General features: G+C 43.3%; 1 protein-coding gene across 4 annotated transcripts; it reads right to left on the reverse strand.

The window, feature by feature from the left end:
• Positions 1–1,055: 1,055 nt before the first annotated feature.
• mideasb (mitotic deacetylase associated SANT domain protein b) lies at positions 1,056–23,857 on the reverse strand. 4 transcript variants are annotated; one of them, XM_023827429.2, is made up of 13 exons: positions 23,653–23,857; positions 16,096–17,704; positions 12,460–12,747; positions 10,852–11,203; positions 10,601–10,667; positions 8,253–8,389; positions 7,774–7,877; positions 5,516–5,591; positions 5,014–5,102; positions 4,703–4,846; positions 4,489–4,608; positions 3,497–3,675; positions 1,056–1,818 (listed from the first exon to the last, which is right to left on the reverse strand). In XM_023827429.2, the coding sequence occupies exons 2-13, from the start codon at positions 17,401–17,403 to the stop codon at positions 1,578–1,580; spliced, it is 3,105 nt and encodes a 1,034-aa protein (XP_023683197.2). In that variant the 5' UTR covers positions 17,404–17,704; positions 23,653–23,857; the 3' UTR covers positions 1,056–1,577. The 4 variants fall into 4 exon arrangements, with proteins under 4 accessions (XP_023683197.2, XP_023683198.2, XP_023683194.2 ...); XM_023827430.2 differs by lacking the exon at positions 23,653–23,857 and adding an exon at positions 23,204–23,646 and having other exon boundaries at positions 12,460–12,744; XM_023827426.2 differs by lacking the exon at positions 23,653–23,857 and adding an exon at positions 23,204–23,646.
• Between the last annotated feature and the right edge of the window lie 14 nt (positions 23,858–23,871).

Consider the following 23,871-nt stretch of genomic DNA (forward strand, 5'->3'; position numbering starts at 1 on the left):
CTTAACAATTGCCGGCCAATTTATTTTAAATCTTATTTTATATTTAAAAAGTCAAAAAGCAGCACAACCTGTGACTCTGGACTATAAGAATAATTTTATATAGAGAGAGAGATAACATACAAAATGTAACCCCTGGGAAGGGTCTCCCACAGTAAAGACAAAGGACATCACAGCGAATGCTATACGTTATACACACAAACACATATTTCTTTGTGCATAGGCAAGTAAAACTAGAAAAAACTGAGTAGATCCATTCATCCTTTTCTCTGTAACTTTCCATCAAGGGAAAGACTGTATTCAAGGATGACTGTTGTCATGGAGACATGGTCCAGTAGGCCGGCTGCTGGAGTACAGGCCGGCTGCTTGGACTGGCTGTTTTGTTTTATTATTTTTTTTTAAACTGGTCCAATCTTTGGCCATTTTAATATCAGAGGATCCTTCACCATTCCTGTGATTATAACAAAAATGGCCAGAGTGAAAAGCACAGGTCAAAATGTTTCCTTATCATGCATTACAGCAGAACAGAGTTGATCATACATCTGTAAGGGATGAGGTGAATAGACACAGTGTTTAAGAATTGCACAATTTTCACCAAGACATTGTATTGCACTTAATGGCAATTATTACCTTCAACGTTAAAACGTGAAACAGCTAACCAGAGTACAGCTCTTTATACCAGATGACAAAAAAGAACTAACAACTTAATATTTACCAAAAAACCAAATACAACATCATGATAACAACATAGCAAAAAACTGTAATAACAGCATCCACTTAAAGTTTTTGAATATAAAAAAGTCTGTAAAATTGATTGTCCTGTAAAGGTAAAAAGCATTCCGGATATCTAAAGCATAAGATTAAAAAATAAACACACGGGAAAATAGTACAGAATAACACAAAAACCCAAATTTGTTGGACACAGGGTTGTGCAAGCTTTTGGCTGTATTAAAAATATACATATAAAAATTATATTTAAAAAAATGAGGCCCAGCTGAGTATATGCATTTCATAGTCCTCTTGTGAGAAGCCCCATCTTTAATGGTCTGACAGCGGTCAACTTTGTATTTCATCAACTTTATTTAAATATATTATTACCAACAATATATTAAAATGAGTAAAGATCAGTCTGACATACAATGTGTGCCAATCCTAAAAGGCTCAGGATACATATAAATTTTGCTCTGAATATCAGTGCTGGATCAGACTGAAAGTGCTGAGGGGCTTGGATGGACTAGGGAGTGGCAAAAAAATACCGGGTCAGTGCCTTATGCATCCTGCAAAAATATGTATATATATTATTTGCTCACACATTACAGTAAATACGGTAAAAAAGATGACATCTGAAAAGCCAAATAGAACAGTAGAATAAACATGGTGACCCAGTGTCTCTCTCCCCTAAACTCCAGCCTCATTCCCAAACCCAACCCCTCTTTCTTACAAGTGCACACGCACAGCAAGTCTGTCCCAAAATCCAGCGATAAAAAAACACAGAATTAGAATCTGTGACTTTATTCGCGAGTCGCCAGTGGGCAGCAAGCTGAGCATCTTCTTCCCCACGCGCCGCTTTCAGGCGAGCCTCAGTGCCAGTCTTCGTCGTCTGCGTCTTCCCCTTCCACAGAGGACTCGTCGCTGCTGTCCCCGCCGTCGTCTCTGCCGTGCTCCCTGGTGCCGTTCTGTCCGGCCGTCGCCGCCGCTACCGCGGCTATGGCTGCCGCCGCCCGCTGCTCTGCCTCTCTCTGCCGCAGCGCCGCCGCCTTCTTCTCCTGCTCCGCGTGGCTCTTCATGTGCGCACTGCGGCTCTTCACCTTGTAGAACACCCTGAGGGTCAGGGGTCACGACACGCCGTGGAGTGAGGGCAAAAAAAAAAAGTTGACGTCACAGCACTTTAAAAGTAGCTAAGCACAGAGGATTATTGTCGCAAACTATTTTAGCTGAGTTTAAAGATACCGTCACGGACAGCTCACTCACGTGCCGGACTGCTGCCTTCGCTTAAACGGCTTAGATACTTTTTTTGCTGTTCTCTGGCATTTTAGTGTTTATCTGTGAGATGCAGATCAAAGATAACTCCACAGCGAAATGACACTCTCACCTCTCTAAGGAAATCACCAGGTCAAATTCCTTCAACTACAGTTTGCCCTGCGCTACCACCGATAGGACTCTGTCTAGGTCACATTTCATCCCCCACAAACCAACATGGAGTGTCACCCTTCCTCACATCCTCACATGATTTTGGCCACCAATGCTGCTTAGTACAAACTAAGACCACTAGAAGTTACACACACATATTATATTCATTAAAAAGTACTGGAATAAATTGCAGTTATTGATGTCAATCGGCTTATTTAGCACTGCGTCTTCTTCTAGAGCACCAGTTCCCTAGGGTTGGGGAGGGGCATCGAGTCAGTTACAAATCACGATTTTTAAATCACTACGATTTTCAAATACCAATTTAAAAGTAGTTTACTGTAATTATGTTTGTCACATATTTGCCCAGTTGCACGCTGCGTGGATCTGTTAACGGACTTATATTTGTGGGTCTGCCACAGTGCTAGCAGAAATGAGAAAGTGTCTGCAGAGACTTTTCCAGCGCCAAATCTAAGTCTGCAAAGGTAAAACGCCACCAGCATTCACACGCACCTTTGCCAACACTCTGCGTTGGATGACCACAAACCGGCAGTTATGTGTAAAAAGCAACAACCCTTGACAACTTTAAACAGCAGCTCAATAAAGGTCTGTTAATGTAAGAAGGTACATTACTAAGGCTTTACTAAGGCTGTAATGGTACACAAAAGTTTGGTTAGCAGTCCGGTGCAAACCTCGGTTTGGGGGTCATGGCTTGCTGGAATTTCGGTACAGCCGGGAAACAGAATTTGTTCTGAAATTGTTTATCATTAAAGCTCCATGCTTGGTATAACACAGGCATTATTGGTCTTAATAACTCTGCAAAATCATGGTGAAACACCATCTGTAAACTGCCCATAGTTTGCACGTGTGGTCATGTGCCCAGCGAATGGCATTTCGCCCCCGCCTTGAGCCCTAATGCTACTGGAGACCATCTCCAAGTCGTCACGGATATATATGCAAAGGCAGAAGCTATACAAGCACCTTGACAAAGAAAAACTATAAGAATGGAAACCCCATGGAAATACAATACCTACTGAAAGTATTGTGATTTTACATGTATTATGAGCTAAGAGAGAACACGCCCTTACCAAGGACCCTGACGTAATTTAGGCTACCACAAACATGATATTTGGTGGGGGGGTTGCCTGAGTATCTGCCCCTTTTGCACAAAGAATTGCGGGCAGATTTGGCCAAGCGCATGTTTTCGATCACACCAATTTCTGGTCAAGCACCTGCCTCTTAAAAAGTCTCACAAGTAGAAATGCGACACGGGGCTTGGATACATGCCTAACGATAAACAAAGTCGCGATTAGTTACGTATCCAGATACCTCCGCATTTGTGAAAGCCCCCCCCAAATTCCCCCGCACAAACCTGCCACATTTCTTGCAGGGAAACTCCCCCTCCGGGCCTTTGGCAGCACCTGGCGCGGTCTTCTTCCCCGAGTCAGCGCTTGGTTTTTTGGGTGCAGGACGAGGGTTCAGGGGCCGGATCTGGGACGGTTCCACCTCCATCTTTTCCTGCAGGCTCTTGTAGACCAGCAGGGCACCATCCTGAGAAAAAAACACCAGGATCTTGTTTTCATCCTTTTCCGTTTTATTTAACCCTGTCGTGCAGCATGGATTCATTTAACCTCAGGTCTAATCCAGTGTTGCTTACTTTAAAGGAGGTTGGGCAAACAGAGAGCTTTCATGACTGTTGGGGGGATTCAGGGAATGAATCGACCAATTAAATTAAAAAAATTGCTATGAAAACTATGAGAATCATTTATATTGACTCTTTTTCTCTGAAAATGTGATGACTAACAGCAAAACTCCTGGCTTGTTGTAAAGCAGCGATTATCAGTCATACTGAGAAAGTTGCACTTTCTTTCAACAACTTTCCTCCTCATGAATGGAATCAGCCTTTTAACTCCTGTCTGCAAGCGGACGCCAGTAAAGCGAAGCAGTTTCTCATTCAGCAACACATGCAATATGAACTGAAGGAGAATGTATCACAGCAGTGTTTTCCAAACCGGTCGTCGGGGACCCACAGACAGTGCACGTTTTTGCTTTATCGGGAGGGAGCAAAAATGTGGAGCGTCTGGGGGCTCCCGAGGACCAGGTTGGGGGATATTGATTTATCGCATGGCCGGTTTTCTAATATGCGACATATTTCCCTACCTTACTAAACAACAAAAATCTTTTTAGGATGCGACCGATGTGAAAGTCAGCAACGATGTGACTCTTCATCAACCACAAATTTCCAGGCATAAGGCTGAAGGTTGCATGTAAAGCAGTGGAATGTATGCTGCTGCATTTTGACTGAACACAGAACAAGAGATTTCTCTTCTATCTATCCATCTGTGTTCCTCCCGCCATACTTACATTCTCAGACACCTGTAGTAGCTGCGTCACCCTCGCGGGGCTGCAGGCCTGCTTCCTGTCACATGACTCCTCCCAGTTCTTCCCTTCCTCCACCTTCATTGGTTTCAATTGCTGTGAGCTCTGTGAAAGGCCAGATATAACACTTTAGCCCACTGTAGTCACTCACAAGTGGCCATCCTGCTTTGGTGACCCCATCGCCCCCCCCCCCACGCACCCTGACATCCAGCTCCACCTCCGCGGCCCAAGTCTCAGGGGGCTCCAGGTCTCCATAGACCAGGGTCCCACTGCGGCCAATTTTCACCTGTTTCTTATAGGTGTAGTAAAACTCCACACATTGTGCCACGGTCTTGGTGCTGACCTGTAAGCCAAGGAAGCAAAACACACAAACAGATCTTAAGACAAAAACAGTTAGAAGAGTAACCGCTTTCACCTATTCAGGTCTTATTTTGCGTGCAACCTAATACAGTACATAGGTTTCTCATAAAATCTTGTATATTTCATGAACAAATAACATAAAACACGTACTATCTTCTGCACCATGAAAAAATCCTTCTTGTAGGTAGCAATCCCTTTGTTGAACAACCGCCTCTCTGCTGACGTCCAGCTGTCACAGCCTGGGAGAGAGAGCGGTGACAGACAATGACATCACACGACTGTAAATGCTGACAATGAGGGTGACTGTTCAGCTTTTCTGCATTAATGTGCAGCGCAGACGGGCCACGCAACCCCCCCCCCCCATAAAACACAGGCTCACAATGAAGCCTCTGTGCTCTGAGCGGCTGCCTGAGACCACAGCATGGGATGATCTACAAGCCACCACACCTCCTCCCATCCCCTAGTCTGCATCTCCACCCAGACCCCAGCTCCTATTGTTTACGCGTGAATCAGGACCAGAACGTAGCTGTCGCCACACTGCGTTGGGGGGAAAAAAACCCAAACTAATGGGCCAAGTGCACCAGCAGGTGCACCAGCACCTGTGTGGCGTAAAAGAAGTGAGAGAGGAGTGAGAGCTGGACGAGTCACCTACCGGAGTAGTGATAGTCAGCGAGTGGGTGGGTCTTGGTGAACATGGGCTTCTGTAGCAGGAGCAGAGTGAGGGTCTCCTGTCAAGCAAACCAAAAAGTCACTGGATAATTCAACACAACAACAAAACCATTAATAAAAACGTTAATGAGAAAGCAGTGGCATGCCTGCTGAATTTCAATACTGACGGGAAGACGTCCGGTTTAATACACAGAAAAGTATGATGATAGACGTGGAAGATATCCCAGCTGTCTTCCATTTACCTCAGAGGTCAGAGTGCTTGCTTAGCTGGATAACTTGTAGGATTTAAGGTGCCCCAGTTTAAATGGCCTTTATCTTCTTTGACTTACATTTAGCCCAGACTACCTTAAATCTGACAAGCTGTCCAGCAAAGTAAGATATCCTGCTTTGTTCCAGTTCCAGCCAGGTTCACTGTTAGCCACTGCTTACAATACCAGTTCATAAGGAATTACACGGTATTCTGTGCATACAAAGACCATAGCAACATGTCCACACAAAGTGGATGGACAAGAATTGTGTGTACGACCAATTTAACGAAACACAAATAAGACATTAGTGCTAATAAACAGTATATAATTACAGTTAACTTCTGTTGATAAAGGGCACAGCCATCTTGAATTCTGTGGTGAGGGCTGCAGAGGTTCCTCCGACACTCTGGGTTGAAATTTCCGACCAGGAAGACTGAATTTCCGATTTCCGAGTTCAAACGCAATGCAGCATTACGTTATTGGCTGCAGAGGTCCCCAACCAAAAGTCAGGAAATATACAACTGTACACCGAGAAAAGTGTAAGTTTACAATTACACCAATACTGGGATTACAAGTTAATTTAATAAAGTTACAATTTCACTAGCGTTTTGACAGTAAAGAACTCATGATATAAAGTTCGACATTTATTAAAGATGATAAAGTTTTAAAAAGTTTTGCAAAAATTCCTGTTCCCTAGCCTACATTCAACGTGTCTGCAGTATTAGTTACTTCCAGAGAGGCATCCAAATACCATTAGACAACAAAAAACTATTTATTTATCAAATAAAATACCTTAAGTAACTTTCCCCAAACTCTCCTCAATATAAAAGAACAGGGTTTGTATTTTGCTATACTAAAAGGAATATCAAGGGGTACAGACCGAAAACCTGGAATACTGAAATTCTAGTGTACTGGAAAATTTCCAAAGTAGAGAAAGTGACTGAGAATGTGTCACTAATATTCCTGTTTTCATTTATTAAAAAATGATGCTCCATTTCACTTTATATTTACTATTTACTTGTCATCATTACCCGCATTGCTATACTGTCACACAAAAAAAACCATGAATTTTATCTGGGAACTCAGGGGACCCCCCCCCGCGCCCGCGCCCCCGCCCCCAGCTATTTTACTGCACTAGATTACTAGTCATTGTGAAGTCCAGACACATCAGTTATTAGAAGCAGAATTCAGCGCAGTCTCTTTCTGTTTTTTTTCCTCTGTGCATACTATGCACTAACGGTATCTACAGGGAGGGATCGACACCCGGACTGAAATGCTGACCACTGTCCGCAGCAGGGACCAGATAAGCAGCCGTGTGACCCAAACGGTACATGATTCGACATAAAGACACGGCGCTTCATCAGTGTGGAGGGAGTGGGAGTGAAGTCGCATGCGGTCGGTCTCCTTGACAACTTTTGGGTGGGAGGGAGTGGCTTATGTTCCTCACTGGGGTGGGGGGGGTGAGCAGTTTCAGTGGGCAGGCATGGTTTAAAATGAATACTTTCGCTACACTTCAGATTCACTTGAGTGAAATCTGAGAACCAGCCCTGCTGGAATCATCAACTGCACAAAGCCTGAGCGTTTATCTGCAGGCCTCCTTAAACAATGTAATCCTCTAAAAACGTCGTAGCACTCCATTTACAATATATACTCATATTCACAAGGCACCATGCCGTCAGATTAATGGCGCGTTTAATACCCCGCTTCATGTGACGCTTGGATAAACAGGGTCACAGACACAAAGCCTGCCTGCGCAGCTCTGTGAGTTTATTTGCATTTACAGCACTGGGGACTTATACCATAGTGCCCGTAGCTTCCCGGATAGGCTCTGGACCCCAGTGACCCTAAACAGGACAAGCGGTTACACAAAATGCATGGATGGATGGAACGCAGGGCTGAGTTAAGAGTCCCCAACATCTATGACGTCCAGATGTGGCAGGAAAAGGTATTCAAGCGCAATCAGTATGAATTAGCAGCCTAGCAGCTCACTCACCAGAACGTCCCCCTTGCACTCATACAGACCATGCAGCGCCAGCTCCTGGTTTGTCCCCCCCCCAGGGAAGACGCTGGAGCAGGCCAGGTGCATCAGGTCATCCACTACAGTGCGGAACGGAGAAAGGCAGGAGAAATGTAAACGGTTCATGGATCAATGTCACAGACATTAAAAGAGCAAACACTAGTTTCTGAGGACCCTGATACAGTGAGGGCTGGCGGATAGTGATGCGGCCACAGAACCAAGTGGAGAGAGAAAGAATCTTGGCTGAAGTTCTAGGAGTGGGTGATGACACATCTTATAGAAATATGACTTCCAGCCGATAACACATAGGTACGGTGTAACAATGTAACAATGCAGAACTGATACAATCGTCTGTGGCTTTGGAACACAAGACAAGTCCCCGTATGCCGTGCTGCTAGCGCTAATGCTATATCAGGCAGCAAGACATAAAAGCATGTTGTGAGGAGTGTCATTACCTCGCGCTGGGTGGGTGGATTCTAGCTCGTGCTGGGGCGCCCACACGAGTTCTGCCCGATGCTCGTCCTGATGGGCTGCTGCACGAACTCGCAATTCTGGCACCTCTGCCTGGTGCCGATTTCCAATGTTTATCCGTCTGAACCGGGGAGAGATGAGTTTTATATTTGTTTTAGGGTTCTGTTTGTTATGAGTACCCGGTGCTACAAAGGCGAAATGGGTCAAAACACGTCGCACCTGAAAAAGGCTAAAAATTACAAGCATATATGCTGAAATGGTATCATATTCTGCGTAACTTGCCATCCTGAAACTGAAAATTGAACTTCTTCCAAAAACAATTTATATATGACAAAAAAAATGTAAATGCAGACAAAAACATCACTGTTTACAATGGCAAAACACAAACAGGCCAAAACAAGGATAAGCTTAACAGTTGGTTAGATGACTAATTGGTAGGGGAAAATATTTCACTCATACCAAGCATATGACTATCATAACCTCAGGATGTGCCCCCCCCCCCGCCCACTCCCAAGCAATGAGAAACCACTAACCACTCTTTTAGACAAAATGATTTACATGTACTGTACCGCACAGTTAATCAGATTAAAATAAACGGTGTTCATCAATACATGCAGTCCTACAGAACCTTCTGTTTCCTACCCCCTGTTTAAACTGCAAATACCTTTTTTTAAATACCACACAATTATTAGGACCCCCCAATGCACAAAAATCTCATCACCAAGGATTACAGCAAATAAGCTGAAATCAAACAATAAAGCAGGAGCATACTGATCTCACTGCAAAGCCAGTGGACAAGCCTTCGCAGTGTTGCATTATGATCTGATAGATCTTTATATGTGAAAACTGTACATTTTCCAGTGCATTATTTCACTGAAAAATAAAATCAACTACACGACTTTGCAAATCAGTGGTGAATTGTTTTTAATAAATGAAAGTTTCATATCCAGTTTATCACTCATCACTACAGTTACTTTAATACCAAGGTGCAGTTAAATGCTAACATTTAACTGCACCTTCGAATTTCCTTCAGCATCAATAAAGTCCTACTACTACCTTAACTGTATTAACTGCCCTTTCTATTGCATTTACTGCACCTTGTATGAGATACAATACCACAATGCTTACATATACTTCCAGTGACATCATTCTTGGGCAATATCAATATCATTCAGCATCTTCAGTGCAACAGCTCAAATATTTTTTGTATTTCATGTCCCATACATGGTTTGTTAAGTTTTTTTCTATATTGCACTCTGGTAATATTTCAGCTTCTGGTAATATTCCATGTTTAAAACACATGCCAAACACAGAAACACAGGTTTCCAACCATCCCATGCGTGATTAATCCAAAGTTATTTATTACAAAATACTTCTGCTACTCCAATCGCATTTACTGACCAATTATTTCCCCACTTTACTGAATATTCCACGCTACCATGGCCAGATGCACTGTACATAAACAGAAACTGACCTTCTCACCCTGGGTGATACTAGCATGAGTCAGGTAACTGACACCAAGCGCACTGACTTGTGGGAAGGAGGCGGTCTACCGTGCTGACATCACTAACTGCACTGCTATCAAATTCTTAAAATACAAATTTGTATTGGAAAAAACGATTAAGAAATATTTATGATTTGTGTGCGCCTTAACACCAAGTGTCTTCAACAGATTTTTCCGGAAGAGGGTAAGAAAATTTTAGTATATCAAGTTATTTGGAATGGCAGTTTTGTTCAGGGGATCCCGTATTAAATGACTTATTCAGCAGAGAACCTTAACCAAGAGAGAAAACCAGCTTTTTGTTTCCTGAACAATGCGGATGGTAGCGAATTAACCACACTGCTTCCAAGTTGCCATTCCACATGCTACAATGCTCTGATGTGAAGTGAGTCTCACTGCAGGCTGAAAGCCAAAAACAAACAAAAATACAAACAAACAAAAAAGCAGAAGAAGGCAGTGAAGCCCCCAGCAAAGTACGAGTACTTTTACCCCAGCAGAAGAATGAAACAAATTACGCCACAAACTGTCTCAGCTAACCGGCGATCTGAATGAGTAAATTCACAAGAAGTGGAACTACGGTCTGAGGCTAGCTTACTAATGAAGACAGTCTTAAAAACGGCTTGAGAGATGCAGATTGTAAGGTGAATATAGGGAATACATGAACAGAATACAACCCTTTATTTATAAGTAATAGATGTTAAATTAAATCAATAAACTATAAACGGACCACATGATCAACATACTACAAGAACTATGATGTTGTATGACTCGAAAAAATAAAAAAAAGGATTACGGGAAACAAAATTGCATCAAGGAGGGAACAGTACTCACGGCTCAATGCTGACTGGGGTGGCCTCGTTCACTGCACACAGCAGTGGGGGTGTGATATCACAACTGCCTGGAAAAGAGAAATGGACGCTTTTTTTTCCTGAGTTTTGCACGATAAATTCATTCTGGAAAAAGTGATACGTTAACATGAATGAACGAATGTCGAATGTCGCGGTCATCTGATACAAAAGAGAAACACAAAATGGTATTCCATAAAGTTCCGCGGCTTTTTAAGAGAGATGACAGACACTCACTGGAGCGGAGCAGGCTGCGTGAGGCAGATTTTGGGGTCGCCGGTGGGGGGGGGCCCAGGCACGGGGCGTTCGCGACGCCGGAGGACATAAACGTGGAGAAGTAGAGGCCGGAGCCTTCCCGCACGGGACTGAGGATGGGGGGCGGGGTGTAGGGGGGCAGGGTGATGGGGGTGTCTGCCAGACGTACAGGTGAGCGCAGGTGGCTCTGGTAGGGCGTGACGTTGGAGTACACAGGAGGGGCGATGAAAGTGCCGGTCTTGGGCGAGGGGATGAAGAGGGGCTCAGGCCGCGGTCGCCGTCTCGTCTTGGCTGCTTTCCCATCATCGTCTTTCCCTCCTTCCCCTTCACCATTCTGTACAAAAATCAAATGTGAACCAGTTATGAAATAGTATTCATGTAATGTAGCGCACATCGCAAAAACATCCACACTGCTAAAAAGAAGTCTGGGTGCATTACTGCGATGTTTCTCAATCCACAGACCGTCGACATTTCAGCTCCAGCCGGGAGCAAAAACATGGACTGACTGTAGGTCCCCGAGGACCGGGTTGGGAAACACTGCAGTAGTGCACTTTCGGTTCACTACTCAGCTTTGTACTGCACCATGACACGTTCTGTGACACCAACGCAGTGCACCTTCATGTGTTTTTGGCTAGGCTGTGCTGTGGGGTAGATGTGCACAGCAGACATTCTTCATTTACCAATGAAATGACTGCTAAATATCATGTAGAACAATTCCCAAATGTTTCGCTCAAAAGTGGAGGGAAACCTGTACATCATGCAACATTGTGGCAGAACACAAGCATGCAGCCATTTAGAAGGACTTGGACTTTGTTTCTCAAATAGCCATGAAGCATCCATATTAAGCCGATGCATTGTTTGCTTTCTGCCAAGTTGATGCATTGTTTGCATTCCGTAAAATGGACACATTTGCATTTGAAGCTGATGCATTGGTAGCATCCTGTTAATATGCCTTTGCTGTTCTGTATAAAGTTGAGGCTTTGTGAAGAGAACAGATGGACATGTAACATGTAAATTAAATCTACATACAGCAATCAATGGGCACTTTGGAAATTAAACTATTTTCATAGACTATAAGTTTACAGTCAAATTAATGCAATTTCATTTCATAATTTCATATGCTGCTGTTGTATATATAAACTGAGCTTATTATGCAGCCATAATCAAAAATGTGCACCAAAATATGATCGTTGATGTGCTATAAAAAGAAACACAAAGGAGATTATTACATGTCTCTTTTGATTGGTAGTAGCTTTAAATATTTCCTGAACTCACAATTTCGTCAATTTGTGCACATTTTCCACACAAAAAAAAGCACACAGGACTCCGAAAGATGCATAACAAATTCTGAGAAAAGCAGCTACAAAATCAAGCGTTTTTAGCTGCAGCGATCACAAGAAAAACGAATCTCTGAAAAATCCCACAGAGACTGATATCCGTAATTGAATCACACATCTAGAGACACCAGGTGGGAGGAAGGAAAGTGTGTTTAATGAAAGGTACTTGTTTGTTTTACAGAAATGTGGCGAGCAGAAGAGTGGAAGCCCATGCTAACTGTGATAGGAGCTGACAGCAGGGAGGGCAGCGTACCTGGCCAGTGCTTTCGGACAGCGAGCTCCTCAGAGAGCGCCGACGGGTGACAATGACAGATGGCTTGCGCTCGCATTGGACCGGTTCGTGTAGCGGCCGCTGGGTGCAGCCACTTGGCGGTTTTGCTGGCTCCTGATCGGCTCGACGTACTGGCACAGATACGGGCAGCACCAAGGGTAGCATGCTCTCCTCACGTGAACGCTTGGTGCTTGCCCACTCGTCCTCTGCAATCCTTCTGTCGGGGCCTTGTGGAGCCGTGCTGGAGTTCCAGACCTTCTCTTGCTCCTGCTGACAGATGAAAAGCATGGCCTTTTTCCTCCAAATCAGATTCTATACAAGTGAACTGTAGGATGTCACAACAGTCCATAAAAAACAGATCTGACAAGCAGTTATTGAATAGTAAGTACTACTGTACAAGAAAGCCTTCAACAGACGTGCAAATTAGGTGGGGTCCAAAAGTTGTAGACCACATTGAAAATCCGAGATTTTTCCATTTAACCCTGGATATAAAAGTTTGATCATCGGCTAAGACATACCAACATATAGTGGATTATTGGAAAGAAAGAAGTCAAATTTACTGATGAGATCAAGTTTGAGATTAATGGCAGTAACAGAAGAGTTTATGTAAGGAGATGAACAGAAGAGAGACAGATATCACACAGTGGCAGAAATATTCATGTCTGGGGGTATTTTGATACTCTGGAGTTGGACCCCTGCACTGAACAGACTACACCTAGAGAAAGGAAAGGTACTACGCCGTACTTCCGAGCCATGCTATACCTGCTGGCATGGATCTTTGTGGAGGATTCACAGATTTATACCTAAGCATCACAACCAGCTCAGACATACCACAAAGTTTTTGAAGAACTCAAGGCCAATCCATACTTCACTTTTCTGCGTGCACTTTCGCTTGGGGACATGACGTAGATTTTTGGCAGTTTAGCACTGCGGTCGGTTGCATGTGTAGCGCAGATTTTTACATCTAGTGGAAATCTTTCACTTCCGTGTGCTTCGACCACGCATGTGCAAAATAATCGATTAGGTATTTCCAGTAGGCGGCAGCGTGAACATTCACAGATCAGAGGTCAACAGCGAAAGAGTAGAGGATAAATAGTTGCTGTTGTAGTAGTAGTTATGGTGAGCAGCTGTATGAGGAGGATAGGAGGTATCTGCATATCTAATTTTTCATACTGTCCAGACATTATACCGAGTTATACGGTATTTTAAATAAGTTCCCATATTGCAGCATTTTGAAATCTTGGCCTTAAAATTTCCTTGGGGTGGGGGGTTAGTTTGGGTCCCAGCTAATTTTGTTGTGAGGATTTCAAAATACTGTAATATGCCTTATTACTGCAATACTGCCCAAGCCTTGACAAATAACTGTTCATAAACATTTACCCGTTTCACTGCACTGCTTATATTTGTATTTGTTGCAATACATCTGCCCTCTACTGGTCTGGTGGAATATCACTGCTGTATGCACATACAGCCGGCGACCATCCACATCCGCAACCAAACGGCAGTATGAACACGAGCTGCCACCCGGACAACTGTCCCCGGCCCAAAATCGCGGAAATGGCGGAATGTGGAAAAGAGAAGTATGAACTAAGCTTTAGAAGAGCAAGGAGTTACTGAGTGTCGTGGTCTTTACGCCACAGCCACCTGACCTCAACCCCACTGAACACTCGTGGGAGCATTCAGAAGATCACAAGATGCTCTCTGGAACATTCTCAGATCATGCTGGGGTAACATGGATCATCAGGTTTTAGGCAAACTTGTGGAGTCATCGCCAGCTCAAATGCACTCTGGCGGTGAAGCAAAAGCGGCTATATCAAATGCTAGAAAATTCTGGAATTCATGTAAACTTTTTCAGCAAGAGCAGCCTCTGGCAGTCCTGATGTATACAAGCTCCATAACTGCTTTTCACACAGTTACATTTCCTGATCCTATTCCTGCAGTCTTACTTTGTACTGTACACACCAGTTTTTATCAACCTAGTCCCCGGAGATCCCCAGACAGCACACATTTTTGCTCCCAGCTCTCACACACTTGTACCAGGTATTCATTGTTCTAGATTAGCTGGGAGTTAACAGTAAACAAAAGCGTAGACTGACTGTGGGTCTCTGGGGACTGGGTTGAGGAACAATGGTATATACCATACTCCTATTTATCTGTAAAAATGACATCTTTTCGTAAGTACTCGAGTTATTTATTGTTTATGTTTGATATGTACCTACTGGTGTGCCACTTGTGTTTATTTATATAACTTAGCCTTATTATCTGCAGACAAAGAAATGTCCCTGAATAAAGGTCTTACACAAAATATTCCATCTGAAAGATCCTGCTTTCTCAAATATGCACAAACACTGCTCCTATTTCCTGAAAAAATACAACAAGTCACCAATTTGACATAAAAAAGCCATCATGCCCTGTGGAAGTTCTAAAAATAGATTTTTAAGGGAATTGAAGGATCATCATCTTAGGATCACCTAAGAAAGCTGTAATTGGTGTTGCAAGCAAAGAGAACGTAATTAAAGTATGACAGGAAACCACTTCAGGCGGATGTAGAACAAGCTGCTTTTATGGAACGAGTTAACACCACTTCTGTTAAAATATTCTATAAAATATGATTTAAGTGGTTAATGTCATGCTGTCTTCTGGTGTCTCCTACAACATGACCTGATGACTAAGTTGAGACAAGAAGTGGTGTGTATACATTTTACAGAGTCCGAAGCATTTAAAAATCTTTGGGATTTCCCCTCTATACAAACTGAATGAATATGAACATTTGCATTGCTGTAGAGCAGAGGGACTTTCAGGTTCGGTGAGGGCTGACAATGCCGTTCCACGGTCATGCACAGAAGACAGCACCTGTGCTGCACTGAGCTGCACTAAGAACAGTATTTGATTGGAGGAAGTGCATGTTTGGTGAATGTCTCTAGTATTCTGTTCCCCAATTGTGTCAAGGTTTAAATGCAAGAGGAAACAAAGTCAGCGTATTGCATAAAAATTTGCTTAGTGCGGCCTTTGCTGCCCTAATTGCTGGGTTAGTTTTACTTTGCTAAGTACCAGTGCTGTGGCATTATTTCGAAACAATGCCGTTCTCACACTGGTATGACACAGGCTCGGGCACTGATCAATTTCTTAGCTAGGTGAAGAAAGTACCTTAAAATCCAGCCTAGGGCGGCATCCATGCTTAAGACAGAGCCTCTGCATGCCTTCGATTTAGCAATCACCACCTTTTAAGGCTGATATGGTTCAGTGCGCATATGTGCATTAATTTTCATCCCATTGCAAGCGAAATATGCCTTTATCTGTACATCCTCACTTCCTCTCTCTCAGAGTAACAAAGCAGAATTCTTTCAGCAACACCTCCATCCCCTCGCCACAAGCACACACTGCAAAAAGGAAGAGTGCCAAGTTTCGGATCGCATTACTAGGGCATTCTGAGCTCTGCATGTTTCCAGGCTGCATAATGACTGAAGCAACAGGTTCTGAGATGGATAACTGGGCTTTAACGGTACTTGATGCCATTTAAAGCTATACAGTGAACCATTCCCACTCCGGGTATTCCTCAAAATAAATCCCTTGCATGCTTCACTTTCTTATAAATATTACATAAGCCAGAAAGGTTACCGTCATGCTATGTGAAGGTAAGGACTCCATCTCTGATGCCTTCTGAGCCAGTGTCTCCAAGTTGACCTCCTGGGAAGCTCTTCTCTTTCTGTGCGTGCTCTTAATCACTCCCACCGCTGCAGCCTGCATTTCCTCTTCCATCAGCACTTTCACTCCTTCAGCATTACCATTGAGGGATCCTTGGGTCCCGTGAGCTGGGCGATTGCCGGGCATCGCGGCGGCTGCGGGGGCGCCCTCCTTGGAGAGGCGACGGGACCTGCGGGGGGCGGGCTGGGGCTCCTCGGAGGGCAGCTGAGGGTTGGATGAGAACTTCTGGACATCAGAATCCAGACACTCTGCAGGAAGCTGGGAGGCAGGTTCGTGTGCCACAGTATGGGAGCCTAGAGCTTGCGGGGGCTGCTGCTGAGGGTGGGGGTTTGTGTGTGCACTGGGCAGTGATGTGCCGGGGAAATAACTGAGAAACTGCTGGTCTTCTTGCATTTCTTGCTGCTTGTGCGGAATTTGCCGCTGCCGCTGATGTAGCTGCTGATTCTGCAGCAGCTCCTGTTGCTGAAACTGATTTTGGAACTTTGGCTGCCCGCTATAGTTCAGGTTGGGCAACGTCCTACTGTCCTGGAACACCTGGTAAAAGCCGTGGGAGAGGGGCTGCTTGGGCTGACCGAACGCCACCTGGAAGGGCTGCAGCACAGAGCTGGTCGCAGCACGAGAGACGGCGAGGGACTGGCTCTGCAGGACCGTGGCATGGCCCTGCTGCACGGGGACATGCTGGAGAGAAGCCACCGCTTGCTGCTGCTCCCATTCCACACACAGGGCTTTGGCAGAATCCCTGTAGGTGTTGAGGGAGTTGGCCAGCTGCTTCTCCGCTGCTCCTCTCTGCTGCTGCTGCAGAGGCTCTTCGAGTAATGACTCGGGGTAAGCAGGCTGCATGCGTGACTCATTCATGTTGATGCCTCCTAAATATGAGGCAATGTTTTGACTCCAGGAGTTGATAGGCATCCCCCGAGTCCAACCCGGCTGTCTAGACGAGTCCGGCTGCGTCCATTTTATTGGAACAGTCTGCTGGTAATGCCCTCGTCTTTGCTCACCCTTATCGGGGCTAAAGATGACCGAGTTGTACACATGTGACCCCTCAGAATGGGAAGCCTGACCTGGAACGTCACTGTGCACCGATTCCATGGAAGGATTTTCCAAGTCATAGAAAGAGCCTTCAGCAGCTGAGTCCTTTTTGGCCAGACCCTGGTCATTAAAGAACGTGATACGCTTCCCTGTCCTTTTGGGGTTAGCCTTCGGCTGAGGCGGCAGGCTCATGGCTAAATCATCTACTAACAATGGGTAATCCCAAGTTTGTCGGGAGGGGGGGGAGGTCGAGGAGGAAGAGGACAGGGTGGTTTCAAAACCCAGTCAAAAAACTAACGCCGACTAGTCCATGGGTTTGCATATGTTTGTGTCGGTGCTTGTTTAGCAGCAGTGACAAACGAGAAGCCACCACTAAGCTCCACGGCGGAGAGGGCCGGAAGATGGGGGATCACACCCCCTGCTCTTCCAGGGTGGAAGAGCCGGATTGAGATGTCTGACGGTCCCCTTGTGCCTTTCAGTCATGAGTAACACCCTGAAAGGGAGAGACCAGGCGTGAAAGGGTTAGTCAGAAGCGTGGACACAGTCCCATTGTGAAACCCCAGTATGTAAACTGCTCCTTTTACTTTTAATGAATGACTAATCACTGAGACTTAGGGGCGGGCAATATAAAGAGAGCACATTTAGGCATATACTGTAACACGCAGCAGCCAGCTGACATTAGAGATTAGGAAAAAATGTCTCATTTCAAATAAAATTGACACTTTAATCCCACCTTTACTCAAACCAGTTGAATACCTGTAGAATCCTATCACATACAGCTAAAACTGATCTATTGCTAACTTTTTGTGATTTGCTAAATATTACAATGAGCAGAAGGCCTGAAAATGTAGGAAGCAGCCAAACGCAGAGGACTAATCACCAATTTCCGTTATACGGTGATATTCTCCTACTTGATAATTTGGGTCTAATGCATTCGTGAGTCGCAAAATTATATCACTTATATTTAAAGGTTTGTGGTTTATGGCAAAGCCTTAAAGATTTAACAGGGAAAAAAAAAAGTTTTCAAATAAGTTGAAAAGCTGACTACGCTGAGCATTAGAAAACCACAAGTTGCACAACACATAATGTTATAACAAGTGAATAACTGTGGTTCTCTAAGGTGTTCTATAAAAGCAGCTTAGCACTATATAAATATTACCACATAAAATAACCAATAAATACTGTGATCGATTTTGATCAGAATGATTTTGAACAATTTTGATAAGAAGTAATTAACGGTTTTGACTTTAACAAGTCAAAAGGCAACATTTAAAAATTCTACAAAAACTTGCAATATCATTCCACTGACAGCACAATTCTTGACTGTTTGGGCAACAAATCAAAATAAGGTCAGACTTAATAGGATAGCAGTACCTTTTCCCCCCCCCCCCGACAATATTTTCTGTATTTCCCAATAGAGGCACTGTTGTGAGTCCTGCTTCAATTTACACCCCGTAACAGTTTTATACACGCCAAGATAGAGGTTGGAACATCTCCATGGCAACCACACATCACTTTAGATGGCATTTATCTCTGCACTCTACCGTTCTCTCTTCATGAACGCAGGCATCGCTGCCGTGGTCCAGAGCTAGAAAGGAGCCAATTATCAGTAATCAATATTTTTTTATTTGAAATAGTCTCAGTAGCTTAATTTAATCAATGGTGCTCTGGCAACACGTGATAATTTCCATTTCACGTCTGTTGTATAATGCAAGTAGACTAAATCGTAACAACCACCACCTACACCGGGAGTACGCTTAAAATATCACAATTACCGTATGTTACTGTGTATTTTCATGGAAAAGGCCAAATTAAAATACAGTTGCATCTAACACTGCTATGCTGCACTGCATATGCAGTGATGGATGGATGGATGGATGGATGGATGGATTTAAACCTATAGCCACTTTGGGTACAGCAGAAACCAACCACCACCTTGGTATAAATCTGTGGCAAAACTTACATACATTTCCATAACATCAAAAATGAGCATATATACAATACAGTGAATCTCATATATCTGCAAAGTAATGGCACACTGATAGCAGAGTGTGTGTGTGTGTGTGTGTGTGTGTGTGTGTGTGTGTGTGTGTGTGTTACTTAGTCTGACATTTCCTAGAACCAAAATCACTAACACACAAAAATGCAATGGAATTCACACTTTTCTCTGCAAAACCAGTCTTCTTGTCTCTCATGCAAGTTTACGGCAAATTACAGCTCTACACACAAACCCTAAATGTTTAAAATGTTACCGGATGATTCTAATCTACTGAATAAAACAGCCATGCTTTATATCTTTGTTGATACAGTGTTTGTCATAGTGATCACACTGAAGGAATTTTGAAAGGGATTAACGCAATACTATTTACAACAGCTATTAACAGTAATGAGATTGAACACTAAGACATAAAATCAGGCTGAAAGGCAGTAAATGCAGATAAACCCCCTACTCAGCACACCTTCGCTGTGCTAAATGCCCGTTATGAGAAGTTGAATGTGCTGTTTCGGAAAACCGACTGTAAACTACAATACAAGTGCTCATTTAGAAGACCTGTCACCACGTAACAGTAAAAAAATATTGCCGAATGATTCAATGTTAACCAGTCACAGGATACAAAAAGTTGCAAAAGCTATAGTTTTAACCAACTGCCAAACGCATTTAGCGATAGCTTAAAACGTCAAGAATAATTAGGTAATCCTGAACAGATCCTTATTAACCAGGATACAACGCATACTGGTGACATCATCGCTGGGAAGTACATCGCATTTGACATGATACCGTGACTCCCGAATAGAAAAACACGCTGCACACGACATCACATCGACTGCTGCCCCCCACCCCACCAAAACACAGCATTGCAAGTCAGCTCAGCGCAATTTACGAGAACTCCTTTGTTGCAGAAAGGGGATTATCCGATCACTAATACCCCATCATACGGCAATATAAACAGTACAGCAACAAGGAACCCATTATGGGGACGAGCAAGCTGCAAAATAACCCATCGAAAAGGTGTAGAGAGCGTGCGGATTCCTCATCTGTGGAACTACGTCACATACTTAAATAGATACAACTTGCTGGTTTAGCACAAAAATCTTCAACTGTAGCATGTGGTAGTGTAAATAAGTACAACGAACATTATGAAACCGTATATCCAACACTGACTATCCAGGCGGGGCTATCAAACTTTGCATTATTCGTCTTCTACTTGTACCGGGCATATCAACATCAGCACATTTTTACAGTTACGACGGTCAAACGGACTTACCTTCATTGCAGTGCTCCTCTTTAAGTCCCTAGTGCGCTCCTCTCAGCACAGAAGGGCAATGACTGCATGCACCTCAAAGGTTGAGTCATGCTGATCTGACCTCACAGTATTATTTTCCCCTCAAGTGAATAGAAATACATACTGCGCAGAAATAACTGGAAACATGCAATTGAAGCCGAGAAACAATTTTAAAATACGCATTAAGTTGTTACCTTAATGCATATTACTACTCTTTAAGTTGCAATAAACGTATACACCGAATCACACTCTGCTTACACGTAATCTACTGCCGTTTTCCACGGTAACTACTCACACAGGAGCCCTATTTTTTGTTTCAACTGAGGTCTTGTGATCCGGCCCAGTCCGTTCGCCACGCCTACTTCCATGTCCATATAAGGCTCTTCCCTTCCATGTGCAGTTACTCCGAATTACCATGAGTCCCTATTGCCTTCCAGCGAGAAAATTCCACCAGCTACAGCCGTTCAAAAACTGAAGGTAAAATCACTTGTTTGTTTGTTCCTGCGATTCGTCCCGGTAATTTTAATTCTATATGATAAAATCCCACCCCGAGTTACACTAGCATAGTATCAGAAACATCTTTTTAAAGCATTATTAATTTCAAAACCAAAGGCTTATTTCAATCAAGCTGCAATTCTTGAAAAAACCACAATGTTGATCTGAGGAACACAGCCTGAATGGTATTGGACGAGGTGCTAGTTTGATGATGATGATGATGATGATGATGACATATTAATAGTAATAATACAGATAGGATTGTGACAGTTATGACAACATTTTAAGTTTAAAGAAGTATCTAGCTAACATATTATACCGTAATCACCCTGCATAAAGTATATATATAAATAGTAAATATAAGATGCATCAATACAGACTAAACAAACATGATTAAATGACCGAATACAAATCAGAAACACAGGTTACTCGACAGATGCTTCACAAGAAGCTCATCTCACAGGCAACGTCACACTGTAATACTCCAACATTACTCCTACACAGAGGCTGACCAAGGTTCCTAGGAAGTTCTCAGAACTTTATAACAGACATGCTGAAGGTTGGACACAAGAACCGCAACAGGATCAAATGATGAACAGTGACTTAAAAGAATCTGTGAAGATCGATCAAAACATTTTAATATTAAATATTAACAGGTGTTTCATAAGTGACTCCCCATTTGACAGGATGATCGCCCCCAATATTCCGTTGCCATTATCAAGCAGACACATGCGAAGGTACAATTAAAGTGATATGAAAATGAGACAAAACGGTGAAGATATTACCATCGTCAGAAGTTCTCTTTTTCAAAAAGTCACATCACATGTGAAGTTATTTGCCCTCAGGTGAGAAGAACTTATTATTCTTTATGGAAGTGTTGACTGTTATTGAGAAACTGGTATTCAATTTTCTAATGCTGAGACAGGATGGGTCTCAAATGAACTTCCTGTTACGGATGGGAGTTTAATGATGTCATACATGTATCTACAAACAACACACGTGGAGCACGTGCCCCCCCCCCCCCCATCAGCCATCTCTGCGCATGTTGCAGGACTGCTGCACTGAGTACATGCAGGCATGATTGTGCTGGGCTTAGAAAAGAATATGGAAAAAAGGAAACAAGTGACAGATTTGATTCCATATAGTGATTTCACGTTAATCTAACTACAAATTCAGAAAGCTGTCTCAGCCTAGAAATGGCCAAGAGTTATATAACAACGAAATACATCAATGAAAAAAAATAAAAGTCTTGCATATTTAGTGAAATTAATTTTCCCTGTAGGCTTCTCTTTCACTGTAATGCATGTACATCCATGCATATAATTTCCAGAACTTCCAGTGAAATCACTGCACATACTACATGTACTTCATAAACTTAACATGTTTCGACGAAGAATTCCTATTGCGATTCTGAAAATAATTCAAAAATATATTTTGCAGGCTATTAAAGGGCATCAAAAACGGCAAATCGTATGCAAACACGTCTACAATGTCCTAATATAGTGTATATATAGTATATTCACAATAGGCTCTATAGTCTGCGAATCACAAATTAAAAAGACAACAATACAAACTCGAGAAGGCAAAGAAATCGATAAAGAGGAAACGCCATTGTAAATTGCCTTTATAAAAGTCTTCGGGAACCTGTTGATACGTCGACGAATGTTCCCTGCGCAGGAGATCGTGTTCGGAGAGAAGCCGTACATATCAGTATTTCCGCGGTTTATTCTGCAGAAATGTCATTATGACTGCTGAATAATGATGCGTTTACATTACATCGCAATACAGCTAGGCTGCCTATATTCTGTCGGAAATCTTTTCGACGTCTGATCGCCTCTATAGAAGGGCTATCTGCATCAGAAGGTGTACTAACCACACAAAAACACGTTTAAAAAAAAACAAAAATGCCCACTATAGTGACAGAATCGTCCGACATCATACAGGCCATGGGGGGAGGGGGGGGGGGGCTTGCACACACGACAACAGATTGATTTCTGAGATCTGCTGGGCTATGACATCCTACCCCCCAGCACTGCGTACCACCACGTTTTGCAAAAACAACCAGCTGTTGGTGTCGGTAAAGTAGCTAAGCTAGCGATGGATACTATGCTTCAGTAACCGCTAGCAGAAACCTCGGGAAAAACTGCCAAAAACACTTTCGAAGAAACGACGGAGGAACAAGCAAATGACTGTACAGCTGCGATATACCATACCTGTGCAGACAGCAGAAGCTTCTCTCCAATGAATATTTTCTCTTTCTGCGCGGAGAAAAGTTTTTTCCTCTTTTCGAGGCGTCACTTCCTATTTTGTATCGCAAACTATAAGTGAGGATCTGCAAGACTTTGCCCGTAGTGTTTCCATGTAGAAACTGTAACCAAAGTAACGCCACCTAGAAATCTTCCGTATGAAATCCACAGAAATGCCACAGTGCAGCCGTGATATCCAGTAAAACAAAGGCAACTTCTCATACACAATATCTGATTCTTTTTTTTTCGAAACACGTTTCACTGGAATTTCTTTCCTTGTTTTTTAACTGATCAAACCACACGTCTGCAGTCGTCATAAACCCCAGAAACGCTTCTTGCAATTCTTACCGCGTTCATCTAAACGTTGCATGAACAACAGTTTTAAAGGATGCATGCATCTGTCAAATTTCTCTTACCATATATTGGTAATGAGATGAATATTTCAGAGCAAGGTCACACGCGTAGTGCACCTTCGGCATGCAGTCATCCGTCTCCATTTTATTTCCGACAATGCTTAATGCCGAGGAGAATAAACTGCGATAACAGTGACATCCACTGAGGATACATTTTAATTAGCTGTTCCACTAACAAAACGATCGACTACTGTTAAGTTCTCCTCTGGCTTTCGCTGCTCT

The sequence above is a fragment of the Paramormyrops kingsleyae genome, chromosome 14, assembly GCF_048594095.1.
Source record: "Paramormyrops kingsleyae isolate MSU_618 chromosome 14, PKINGS_0.4, whole genome shotgun sequence".
Lineage (NCBI taxonomy): Eukaryota > Metazoa > Chordata > Actinopteri > Osteoglossiformes > Mormyridae > Paramormyrops > Paramormyrops kingsleyae.

What these genes read in the sequence shown, in the direction of transcription:
- mideasb (XM_023827429.2), bottom strand. Translation starts at nt 17,403, where the DNA reads ATGAGCCTGCCGCCTCAGCCGAAGGCTAACCCCAAAAGGACAGGGAAG. An exon ending in TACCTTCACATAGCATGACG is followed by an intron (nt 12,748 to 16,095) that starts GTAACCTTTCTG and finishes TTCATCTGTCAG; the next exon opens with CAGGAGCAAGAGAAGGTCTG. An exon ending in AGGTGGAGCTGGATGTCAGG is followed by an intron (nt 4,609 to 4,702) that starts GTGCGTGGGGGG and finishes GGCCTTTCACAG; the next exon opens with AGCTCACAGCAATTGAAACC.